Source organism: Hippoglossus hippoglossus, chromosome 3 (genome assembly GCF_009819705.1).
Source record: "Hippoglossus hippoglossus isolate fHipHip1 chromosome 3, fHipHip1.pri, whole genome shotgun sequence".
In the NCBI taxonomy this organism is placed as follows: domain Eukaryota; kingdom Metazoa; phylum Chordata; class Actinopteri; order Pleuronectiformes; family Pleuronectidae; genus Hippoglossus; species Hippoglossus hippoglossus.
In genome coordinates this window covers 31,407,837-31,420,147 of record NC_047153.1, presented here as the reverse complement: position 1 = coordinate 31,420,147, position 12,311 = coordinate 31,407,837, and the positions used below count along the sequence as shown (strand labels likewise).

The 12,311-nt window shown below is 40.5% G+C and overlaps 2 protein-coding genes across 4 annotated transcripts; both read right to left on the bottom strand.

Moving 5' to 3' along the window:
- Positions 1-1,552: 1,552 nt before the first annotated feature.
- Positions 1,553-2,846, bottom strand: plekhf1 (pleckstrin homology domain containing, family F (with FYVE domain) member 1). Its single transcript, XM_034581465.1, has 2 exons — positions 2,600-2,846; positions 1,553-2,133 (listed from the first exon to the last, which is right to left on the bottom strand). The coding sequence occupies exons 1-2, from the start codon at positions 2,844-2,846 to the stop codon at positions 1,553-1,555; spliced, it is 828 nt and encodes a 275-aa protein (XP_034437356.1).
- A 1,450-nt stretch (positions 2,847-4,296) lies between these two features.
- pop4 (POP4 homolog, ribonuclease P/MRP subunit) lies at positions 4,297-9,388 on the bottom strand. Of its 3 annotated transcripts, XM_034581581.1 has the most exons (8): positions 9,234-9,363; positions 7,260-7,315; positions 6,746-6,975; positions 6,529-6,606; positions 6,378-6,439; positions 5,734-5,835; positions 4,805-4,952; positions 4,297-4,767 (listed from the first exon to the last, which is right to left on the bottom strand). In XM_034581581.1, exons 1-7 carry the CDS (start codon positions 9,238-9,240, stop codon positions 4,816-4,818), a joined length of 672 nt encoding a protein of 223 aa, XP_034437472.1. In that variant the 5' UTR covers positions 9,241-9,363; the 3' UTR covers positions 4,297-4,767; positions 4,805-4,815. The 3 variants fall into 3 exon arrangements, with proteins under 3 accessions (XP_034437472.1, XP_034437471.1, XP_034437473.1); XM_034581580.1 differs by having other exon boundaries at positions 4,297-4,952; positions 9,234-9,388; XM_034581582.1 differs by having other exon boundaries at positions 4,297-4,952; positions 6,378-6,436.
- Between the last annotated feature and the right edge of the window lie 2,923 nt (positions 9,389-12,311).

Here is a 12,311-nt window from a genome sequence, read left to right as displayed (position 1 = left end):
GTAGTAAATAGCAGTTAAGATAGCAGCAGTTGCAGTATGATGAGCAGCATTTAAAGTTTAAAAAAATGTAAAATTACTATACAAGTTACAGGTGCATGTACACATTATAAAGGAGTTCAGGTAGAAACAGTTTTTTCAGCCACCTTCCTGGAAGCAGGTAGGTGGCTACATTCCTCAGTCCATGTAGCCACCTTCCTGGAAGCAGGTAAGCCAAACACGTTTGACACCACTGTCAAAGCCTTGGCTCATTGATACTGCTTTTCGTGTCTGTGGTAAAACCCCATTCAACCATGTGAAACAATGCTGTATGTGGAGTGTAGGGAGGCATGAACAAAGTCTAAAGGTAGGCTGAATGGTGTGTCTGTTTAAATAAAGACAAGGGAGTTTTGGGATGAAAGTACATTTCAGTGGTAACGAATGCTCATGGAAAACCCCAGTCTGATTGGATTACAGTAATTTGATAATTATTCCAATGAAAACTTCACATCTCTGTTCTATAAACCACACCACCTGTTTTTCTTGTTAGTGCAGGTACACAGTGATCAACAACCACTGCCAGCTCTGCATTCCACACTCCAACAAACACAAGGTCAACTATTGAAACCTTCAGGACAAAGATAATTTCCTAATATTGGTGGGCTTTTTATGTCAGAACAGAGGACATAATTAAGGCTCTACCAAACTACGAATTATGTCAGTTGACAGAGGTTTGGGTATTCAATACCAATATCTAACTTTTTTTCACATAGAATATCAAGCTGTGTTGTACTGAACTGTCCTAAGCTTAACACACAGTGCACTTTAAAGAATGGAGTCTTTGGTATAACTGTAAAAATCTCTCTTTTAGTTGGAGAGCACTGAAATACTGAAAGAACCCATGAAACTGTCACTTTTGTCAGTTCTGTCTGATGAAGTCTGAGACACCAGTGGTCTGAAGCAGCAAACATTCAAACTAGAGCAGACAGACAGTGAACCACTCAAGGTGACTGAATGATTGATGTGGTTGAGTGAGCCAGGTATACAGAACGACAGTTGATAGCTGAATGGTGGTGTACAGGTGAGGTGGTGGGAAGCAGGTTAATTGAGAGCCACACCCAGAAGGGGGCACTCTGACAGGTACACCCCCATTCAGCTATCGACGTCAAAACTCTCGTGCTGGATACCTATGCTATATACATAGACATTTGAGGTTCTTAAAACTCCCTGACAGCAGCTTCATCTCTAACATAACCATATAGCTGCATTAATAGCACACAACTCATCAGAGACAAATATTTGACCTAGTTTGTAAGTGCTTTATTGCTCATATAAACAATGACACATATACATTTAAATAAAAGCAAGCATAAATAAACAGCAAGGCAGACTGAGGCCTGCCTCTGACAGGGAACAGGAAGCATAATCATAGAAAATATTAACAGTCATGGTTCCACACAAAGCAAAATGTGAAAACAGCAGTGGTTACAAACTTTTTACATCAATAAATGCAGTATATGAACAAAAGCAATAATAATAATAATAATAATAATAATAATAAAAAAATAGCCCATTATTAGCCCATGTCTGAGTGCTGTATGCTTGAGGGCCTCACATGCTCTGGTTTGAGGTAGATATAGATTGACCAGGGGTCCATCTGGGAGTCCATCCACTTGTTTGTGTCATGGTCTTCCACTTGCTCCTCTGCCTCCTCTTCTTCACTGGACCCTTCTACCCCATCTTCATCCAAGCCTGTCTCCCCAATGCTCAGAAGACTCAAGTGACACATGCAGCAGACCCTCAACCGCTTAGTTGTGTGAATATGTCTAACTACTGCTCGTTTCTTGGAGCAGGAGCTGCAGACCACAAAGCCACATTTTCTGCAGTGGTGTCTACGTTGGGTCACAGTGAACTTGTTGTAACAGCGCATGCAGATGGTAGCAGCTTGGTCGGGGATCCAGGTGACAGCGAAAGTAGAACCAGGTCTGCGGTTCCCACTCTGCAGCAGTCTGAACCGACAGTCCTCCATATGCTCTATCCAGGATCGCTTCTCATCGTATGAGGCAGCTGCCACGAAGAATGACTTGCGTGGTGTACGGATCAACCATTGGTTCTTCATTTTCACACCATCTTCCAAGTCTTCCAGCTGAATGTCCTCTGAAATTATGAAAACAAATTCATGTTAATATAAGGTACCAAAGGTGTGGACCCTATTATGGGGCAAACAAGCAGACAGGCATGACTTCTTTAAAACAGCTTGTTGCGGAAAGACGACATCTTTTATTTCAGCATGTCTGATTAGAAGCACATGCATCCACCACTGAAGGTGACAGTTTGTTCTTGTAAGCATATTTTCTTCTATAAGGTTTAGAGTTGTGCAAGAAGACTTTGTCAAGTCATCTAAACAATGTAACTGTCACTGCCTGTAGCTCTGCACTAACAAAACAACTGTGTAACAAGTGTAAACTGCATGTGACTTTTGTCAGACAGCTTTGTTTAATATAGTTTTTTTGCCTTTTTGTACTGCATTGAGGTTCACTTTTAACTTTGAAAGCATTTCAAGCCCTAACACCATTATGAAATAATACGAGTTGTGATGAGCAGATGAGGATGAGGTGCTCACCTAGAAGGATGATCTGCTGGTTTTTGTGCCAGTGTCCCTTCAGGATGATGCTGCCATACACAAGCACATCATTGAAGAGGAAGAAGACTTTAGGCTGGGGCCCCCGACGGCTCTGCTTCATCAACTGGCCCTGTCCAATCAGAACCCGACCCGGCTGGGAGAGGGCCTTCCCTGCTGGCCCAAATGAAGTCTCAACAGCATGGATCCGCTTCTGGTTTTCCTGATCAAATGTTAGCTGGTACATCATGTTGTCCTTGCGTCTTGTCTTAAGTGCAGTACTCTGAGTCTTTCTAGTTCCCTGCCTCTGTGGGTGTGAGATGCTGTCATGTGCTCGTCTTGTCCCTCTAATGAAACAAGCAGCCTGGCAAAAGCATTTAACGTTCTTGATGACGCAAACGGGCTTTCCAAAGTTAGTTCAGCGTCAACAAAAACATTGAGGGGGCGGGAGCTAAATTTAAACAAGAGAAGTGATGCAAGCAAATCAGTTGAAGGAAATGTCAGTTCTAACAGAACAACAATCTTTTGGGAATTTAAATTCCTTTGCTGTCTTGCAGCTAAAATTCACTTTTTATGTGCTAAATTTAATCTGAAGTTATGAGGCTCTCAGTGATTTAAGTGGGACTTCAGGACAATACATCCTGACTGACTGCAGTAAAAGGTACATGTTGCTCCCACTACTACCAGCTCATGAATGTTTATTTATTTATTATTCAATAATTATTGGGGTTATATAGGGTTTTATAAGGAGCCGGGACATTGTTTACATATATTAATGTCAACACAAATAAGGGCAACAGTCCATATGAAAACACACTGGGTTGATTCTGTTAGGATCCATCTGACTTTTTTTACTTTTCTCATTTATGTCCCTAACAAAAACTTCTGCAAGTCAACACTATGGCCCAAAACATATATTTAGTACCTGACAGTTCAGATTCTGCAGTCATTATCTCGATCAGTGATCTGATCTGACTGAAATCTCTGCATGCACCGCTCTTGAATGAAAGGAGGGATTATGAAACCAAGTTCCTGGATTTGTTGGGGAAACAACAACAAATGAATTATGTGAGGCACACCAGACAGCAGGAGAGGCATCGTCAGCTAAAGTGTTGTTTATTACTGTATCAGTTTTCAGTGAGTAAGAATTTTCTCTTAAAAAGGAAGAAGGAAGTTGTGCGTGTTTCCCGACAGAGAAGAGGACAGGGTGCAGTCAGGCTGTCAGGTTACAGAAAGTTCTGGCTTGTCTTCTGCTGCACAATTAACATTGTAAAACAAAAACATTATTATAAACACAAACAATTTTAATGTCTGAGAGCAAACTTCTAAAAAATACCATTGAGCACCTATGACTACAACTGGTTCACTGGTATTTTGTATTGGAGGAACAGTTTTATCAGGACACAAAAAACAATACCAATTACTGAATTGAAGGGATGTGTATAGTGAGAAACATAAAAGCTGAAACAGTAATGTTTCAGTACTGATATCAAAATGATATTTTGTATATTTTCCTGTAAATGTTTTGTATAAACATGGTATTTCTAATTTAACAAAATAATTCAGACTCCTCAACACCTCCGTTGGTGACGGCCTGAGCAGTTTTAAAAAGTGATTTAAATCCAGAAACATTTGATCAAACATTTGGCCAACAACTGAAAATAGGCACAGGAACACAGTCAGTGTGCTGCTTCATCACACTCTAGTGTTATGCGCTTGTAAAAGACTGAATGGAAAACAGAAGAAAAGCATTCTTACAGAAACTCTAGACCTAGATCAGGTTTCATTTTAAGAGAGCAGCCGTCAGACGAGTCCCCTGCTTTTAAATAAGAACCTGACAAACAACACACCAGCAGCACAAACCCGTCTCAGTGTTTTTCCATTACCTACATAACTTCCTGTGGTCTGATATAAAGGCTTGCAAAATACTACTTTTCAAACAATAACGATTGAAGCAGTAGAGGCAGAGCTATCTTGTAGTCTTCAAAAAAATGTATCCCACTTTTTTCATAATGCAAATTGACATTTTTTTGGAGCAAACTCAATACATCCAGTTTGTAATGTCGTTTTCTCACATGATCTTGAGAGTGCACCATTTCCAGAATTCCTCTTTAAACAGGGGGATAGTTATTGTTGCTGCAGTGTCTTTTGATGGCCAATAGAGTGCAGTCCAAGTGAGAGTCGTCTCTGCAGCACAGCACGTCTGGCTCTCAGTGCCATCACAAGTCAAGAGTTCCTCTCACTTTAAACTTCTTGGCGGAGCGCTCACTGGCTCGCTGCTCAAACTTACTTCCATAGATGTGAGAGATGAAGCCGTTGATCTCCACAGCAAAAACACTGTTCCTCTTAGGGATCACTGGCACATGACAAGTGGAGAGAGAGAAACAAAGGAACACATGTGTTAACCTACTGAGATAAATGTATGAATGTGCCATCACAGACAGATTTGATCATCATATTGTGTTATGAGTAGTGTTACATGGTGGTTCACACACTTAAAATTACACACGTCTAAATTAATGAGCTGAATTTGACCAAACTGGTTTCACTTTTTACCATGATGTGCAGTCTAACAGGAAGTGGAAGATTTTTTTAAAGGAATCCAGATAGCCCACTTCTAACCTGTAGACCATTAAAGGTATTTTCTTCCCACAGAACTGAAAGGCTAGTTTCTGTGTGTGGAAATCTAATCTATTCAACAGATGTCTCCTTCATACTGAAATACTGCCGTTTTGTGCAGTATTGTATAATGTTGTATTTTGTATAATACAAGGCAAGGTGAGGGAATTTAAAATAATATAAAATTATAAAATAATTCTTCAAAAAGATCTTTGTCATAACAAACATTTAGATTATCTTAATGATGACTCAGCTCTGTCAAGTTAAGTCCATAAACCATGACCCGAGGAACTGCTCTTTAATAAATGGAATAAATGCTCTTTATTTAAATGGGACTTTTCCCCTACTAGCATTTCATACAACAATCTCCTGACAAATGCAAAACTAAAAGTTACATCAACAAAAATAACAACATGGTCAGAATCATTCAAATGAACAGCAGAATGTGAACTGAAAACAACCACTTGTTGGAAGTCAGCTAAAGGTGGTGTTCAGTGAGTGAGACAGAGCTGTCAAACCTTTCAGTCTGTTCTCCTTAGTGATCATTTTGAAGACATGTTTGAATTCTTGGACTAAAATCCCTGTTGTCCCCACATATGATGGACATTTCGACCGGACCACTGTGAAATTGAAAAGAAAAGACACGGTTATATATGCATCCAGATCAGGGTCTATAAGCAGTTGGGAGCAGCGACACTCAACTCTCCAGCAGATGTTACAGTGCAGCGATCATCGGGGGTGTACGTGTACACCAGCAACATTTTGTCATTGGCTTTCAGCTGGAAACGTGTCAGTGGGTCACATTAAAAACTGGCTGTTCTCTTCTTCACAGACATCAACAAACCTCTCTACACGTGATGTGTTTGATTAGTTGTTCTTGAAAAGTTTGACTGTTCATCTGACAACTGCTGCTGCAGGTATAACAGCTGTACACTATGGTACAGAACTAAACTCCCTGGATGAATTGGTTGAATATTGATTGTTTAATTTAGACCTGAGCCATTTCTAGCAAGATGTTTTTTTCCAGTACAGTATATTTACTCCACCATTTAACTTCATGATAACTGAGTGAACAATTTCCTGTGATTTGGTACTATACAAAAAAAAAGTGATTGAATCTAATTCACTTTGATGTGAACTTTAGAGAAAAGAAAAACTCCACCTGTGATGATGGCACCATGGAAGTCAGCCTTCAGAAGCTTCTGCTGCACCAACTGAGGACTGCTGTAAAATTACAGAAGTTTCAGAGACTTAAGAAAAAACGCTTCAGATGAGATGTTATAAAGTAATGTTAGTGTACAGAACTGATTTACCTTGTTGGTTTCAATCCACTGCACAGGTCAATAATGTACTGTCTCCAGAGCTCATGCAGGGGCAGGAAGAGCTCGTATCTGATGATGGTGATATAAATGGTGAAGGTGGGGGGAGAGGAGGAGGGAGAGAACTGGGTAGATGAGCACAGTGGACATCATCCAACACTTTTCCACATGAGACACAACAGGTGTCAAATGCTTCAGCTACTTCACCAACCTCTGGTTCTGAGGCTTGATCTGGAAGATCTTCATCACCCTCTTCTGGCGAGCATTCAATCCTTTGGCTTTTTTACTACTCCTCTTTGACTGGTCCTTCTTGGGCCTGGAGTAGCCCAGGACCACAGCCTTGTGGCTCAACATGTTCTTCAAATCATGTCGTGCATGATGCTGAAAGCAGTTTTTTAGGAACGATTGGGTGAAGGCCTCCGCTTTAGAGCTGGTCTGAGACTGGAAATGAGACAACGACACCAAGTACATTTACAGAGCTTACATAAACTGACATTTTTCCTGGAAAACATTCAGAACAATGTCCAGGCTGCACAGTTTGTTTTAAACTTTTGATAGAAAATTCACTCAGTAGATCCTGCTTGATAGATCAATTATCATAATTGGCAATTATCTTAAATTTTAGCTGTGAATCTGCTGTCACTCTTCTGCCCTAGGTTCATCTGCACAAGAAGTCTGGATTCCACAGGATGTCACACAGTGTCGAATGAGATGAATCTGCGCACCTCAACACCAAGTAGCTTCACCAGGTCTTGAGGAATCCTGGTTCGAACAAGTGCTTCTGTTGAGAGACAAATAAAATGAGAAAAACACAAAACCACATCAACTCACTGACACTAGAACAGAAAGCAGCAGCTGGCCACAAGGACTTTTTTTTATTTAAGAAGTACTTCAGCTCTAGCTTTGTCGACTTGTATTTTATTGCTACTCACTATTGGGCCTCCTTCAAGCAGAAAGTACATTTGGTTGCAACAATTGTTTCCATTAACTATTAGTGCATCAGCTTTTTTTCCCGATTAACTGAGGAGTCTATAAAATGCCATTAAATTGGGAAAAATCTAACATGATATCTTTATACCACTTATTGTATTCACCCAACAGCCCAAAAGTCAGAGACATACATTCAACTGATCATCAGTCAAAGTAGTCCAGATGTGTCTAACTCCAGCAACATTTTCTGGTTCCTTGCTGGGATAATTGTTGCAATATTTTCCCAGCAGACCAGTTATCAGATGCTCGAAGCATCTCTACTGGCTCTTTTGAAATTGTAAGTCTTGTGATGTTACATGTGGATGGAATGTACCATTTTGCTACTCCCATAACCAATATCCATATCAGTTATCCTACTTTTCATGAATGTGCAAATGTTTGAGTTTCTGAACTCCCCTAGCCATTCAAAAATTCCTAAAGTAATTAGGGAGTAGTATCAAGTTGACAAACAACGCCCACAGAGAACTGAGATATGAAATCCAAATACTTCCTTGTCCAACATTGAGGAAAAGTTTTGTGATTTCTGCAGAACATAAAGCATCTGGGGCCTGAAACGAGTGCTATTCAGCTCCCTCTGGGCTAGACTCAGGTTTACTGAACCAGACAGCTGGTTCACTTTTAAACGTGCTGGATCCCCATGGTAATCTCTGCTGCACAGAGCTGTACCACTCTGATTAACTTCAGAGGATCAGACCATAATCTAATTACAGCCTGACTAATGAGCAATCAGATCACTGGATCAAGACAGGAACACAAGAGTTAACTCTTTTAAAAGTTTAGTGACCAGTAGACGGGTTTCAGGTTGACCTCCTCAGAGACAGCAGAAAGTGTCCGAAAGGAAGGAGAAAGTATGAGATCAACATGCAAGGTTGAAACTGGGAACTGTTCCAGTGTGTTTGACACCGATAAATGTATATTCTGTGTCTGAAAGAAAGAGTATCTACACACCCTGAAGCCATTCACACCTAGTACAACTGTCCTGAGGGATCCAATCACAAGTGAACACCTCTAGGTTCAGGTGTGAATGCACCCAACACGCACGTTAAGGATGCATTTGAGATCAGATCACATTGAGAGATGGTGTAGGACGTATGTGGCCACATTCTTTTAGCAGTGTGAACGAAACGTGTCTTGGGTATGATTGAAGGAACACCTACTCAGCTGACGTACCGGTTTTATTAAGAACCTAAAATATTTGTACTCTTCTCAAGTGCCCATACTTTGATTTGTATGTGGCGCCACACACACACACACACACACACACACACACACACACACACACACACACACACACACACACACACACACACACACACACACACACACACACACACACACACACACACACACACACACACACACACACACACACACACACACGTTTGACAACAACATCATTTAGCAAACAAAAATAATGTGTATTTGCATATAAAGCAGGGACATGAGATGTAAAATAACAAGAGGTCACAGGAGGAACATTCAGGACCAGATTTCTCTGGTAGAAACAGTTTGACATCCCGTGTATATCGTCCTCTTAGTACTTTCATCTCCATTTGAGTTCATTCATTTCTAGTGTTTCTGAAACGTCTCGTTCGAAAGTTAGCAGTGTACGTAGTTTACATTTCACCTCGTTGAACGTCACTGCACCGAATCATCTCCTTTTCAGGTTGTCCTTTAAATATTAACTTCACTCCCGCCTTTAAACTTACCATCCATTTGCACGTATATGTCGATTTCCCACAGAAACTTTAGACAAATGTAGGTAAATAACTGTCAAGCTCCGCATGCACGTTCCCACTTCCGCTTCCTCCTCTTCTTCTGCCGGCGTTCAGGCACAGTACTGCCCGTTGTGATGTGATGATGTTGCCCCCTGCAGTCGACACCACGCACTTCAATTCAATTCAATTCCAATTTATTTGTATAGCGCCCAATCATAATATACATTTATCTCAAGGCACTTTACATAGAAGGTCAAGACCTTAAAAATGTATAGAGAATCCCAACAGTTCTCACAATGAGCAGCACCTTGGCGACAAAAAAACTCCTTCATTAACTGGAAGAACCTCTGAGGAGGGACGGGTGGGGGGAAAAGGAGGGGGGGGGGGGGCAGGAACACTTGTCCACCATCAGGTTTCAGCTCTGAGTGTTATAATGAAAACAATAAGAGTGTAAAGATGTTATTGATTAATTAATGAAGCAACTGTTCATATAATAATCAATTAATAAGAGACTATGGGAGGAAAAAAACACAAAGTCAATGACATGTAGTAAAATAAATAAATGTGGGACAGAGAGAAGGGGAGAAGTGCTCAGTGCATGATGGGAGTTCCCCCAGCAGTCTAGACCTATAGCAGCATAACTAAGGGATGGTTCAGGACTCACCTGATCCAGACCTAACTATAAGATTTATCAAAAAGGAAGGTTTTAAGTTTAACCTTAAATGTAGAGATGGTGTCCGCCTCCCAAACCCAGAGTGGGAGCTGGTTCCACAGGAGAGGAGCCTGGTAGCTGAAGGCTCTACCTCCCATTCTGCTCTTACAGATTCTTGAAACCACAAGAGAGCCTGTGTTTTGGGAGCGAAGTGATGTATTTGGACAATACGGTGTTATGAACTCTTTGATATATGAAGGGGCTTGATTGTTAAGGGCTTTGTATGTGAGGAGCAGGATCTTGAATTATATTCTGAATTTCACAGGGAGCCAATGTAGAGAAGCTAAGACAGGAGCAACTGGAGGCTTTTAACAGACTTACTGGGACATCCTGATAATAAAGAATTACAGTAATCCAGTCTAGAGGTAACAAATGCATGGACTAGTTTCTCAGCATCCTTCTGAGACAGGATGTTCCTAATTTTCACAATATTGCGCAGGTGGAAGAAAGCTGTCTATAGAGACTTGTTTTAAATGTGGGTCAAATGACATGTCCTGGTCAAACATAACTCCAAGGTTCCTCACAGTGGAGCTAGGGGCCAAACTAACACCATCCAAGGAGACTATCTGGTCAGACAGTGTTTCTCTGAGATGTTGAGCTCCAATTACAATGACCTCAGTTTAGTCTGAATTTAGAAGTAAGACGTTCTGGGACATCCAGGCCTTGATGTTCTTGAGACAATCCTGAAGTTGAACTAAGTGATTAGATTCATCAGGCTTCATAGACATGTACAACTGGGTGTCATCTGCATAACAATGGAAGTGTATGTGGTGCTTTCTGATGATGTTGCCTAAAGGGAGCATTTATAAGTTGAAGAGTATTGGTCCAAGTCTCTCCTGATTGAAATATATGCAGGTAAAGGTATTGGATCTAGTGTGTAGGAGATTTTTCTGAACCTATCTAACCTAATGGGCGGCTGTGGCTGAGAAGCGGTAGTCCTCTAACCAGAAAGTCGCTGGTTCAATCCCAATCTTCCCCATCTGCAAACATCTATCTGAATCCCGAATTTCCCCTCATAGGGATGTATGAATGTGTGTGAAAGGGTGAATGGCAATAAACTGTACTGTAAAGCACTTTTAGTGGTCATCAAAACTAGAAAAGTGCTATATAGAGATGGCTGCAGAAACTAGAGCACTTAAATGGTCTGGTCTGTCTCACACTGCAAACTCATCCTTAATCTGTGTATCTAATCCTTTTGTCTTTTTAGAATCAGCTCATTCCATTTAGCAAATGACTCAAAGTGCTACCAGCATTGTCTGGATGTTCAAACACAAAATGGAATCCATTCAGGAGCTCATCAAAAGAAAATACCTGACATAGAGGCATACAGTATAATGCTCAATCGCTCAACAACTCCAATTTTAGAAATGTAAGTAAAACTGAGAGGGTAGCTGTTCTAATATTCAGCAGTGCAGAACAAACCTCTACCTTTACCTATGTCGTCCCTGTTTAGTCACTTTAACACGTCCATTGTCACTCTTCTTTCATTTTGCAATATTTTGGGACAGAAATTGTGGGACAACATGCACTTTTCTTTTTCAAAAGGATCATCATCAGACCAGCTCATATCATGGCTGATACATCAGGGTCATTTCAGTCATTAGGAGAAACTTCCGAAGAAAAAAAAGACTATGAACCAAATTTGCATTTTTGCCATCTTGTTTTTTTTCAGAACCAGAGGTCACTATATATGGCTGATTAACATTAAATAGCCATAACCTTAGAATGCATATAAAACGTCTCTAGTAGGTTACTATTCATTAACCATAAGGAACAATAAATACAGTTAACTGTTGGAGTCTCAGTGTGCTAATTCCACAGCTAAGGTAACATTGATGAACATTATTGAGTAATGTGTATTCTCCCACTTCAATGAATGAAGTAGCCTACAGTTTAACATAATCAAATTCAATCAAATATTATTTGTATAGACCATATTCACAAATCACAATTAGTCCCAGAGGGCTTAACAAGGTCCTTAACCCCCAACAACTACCAGAAAAAACCTATTAACGGGAGGAAACCCGTAGAAACCACATGTGAGAGATCCCTCTGTTTTTACAGCTAAGCCCTTGGAATAAACATTGATTTTCAGATTCCTTTGAGTAACTCTTTTAATATGTGCTGTGGCTTTAGTCTTTTCCTCTACAGTCTGCAATATGATCGATGTCTCACTATCACTTCTAACAATTGTTTTCATCCAGCCGTGGTCTGGGCCACTCGACACAGCTACCTGTTCAATTTGAAAAAGTATAATACTTATTAGGTCCTTGACTTGATTGATGCATGCTGCTGAGTGATCCACGGAACCTGGTAAAAGACAAAGACACTGTAAGAAGTAAAGTGAACCCATCTGC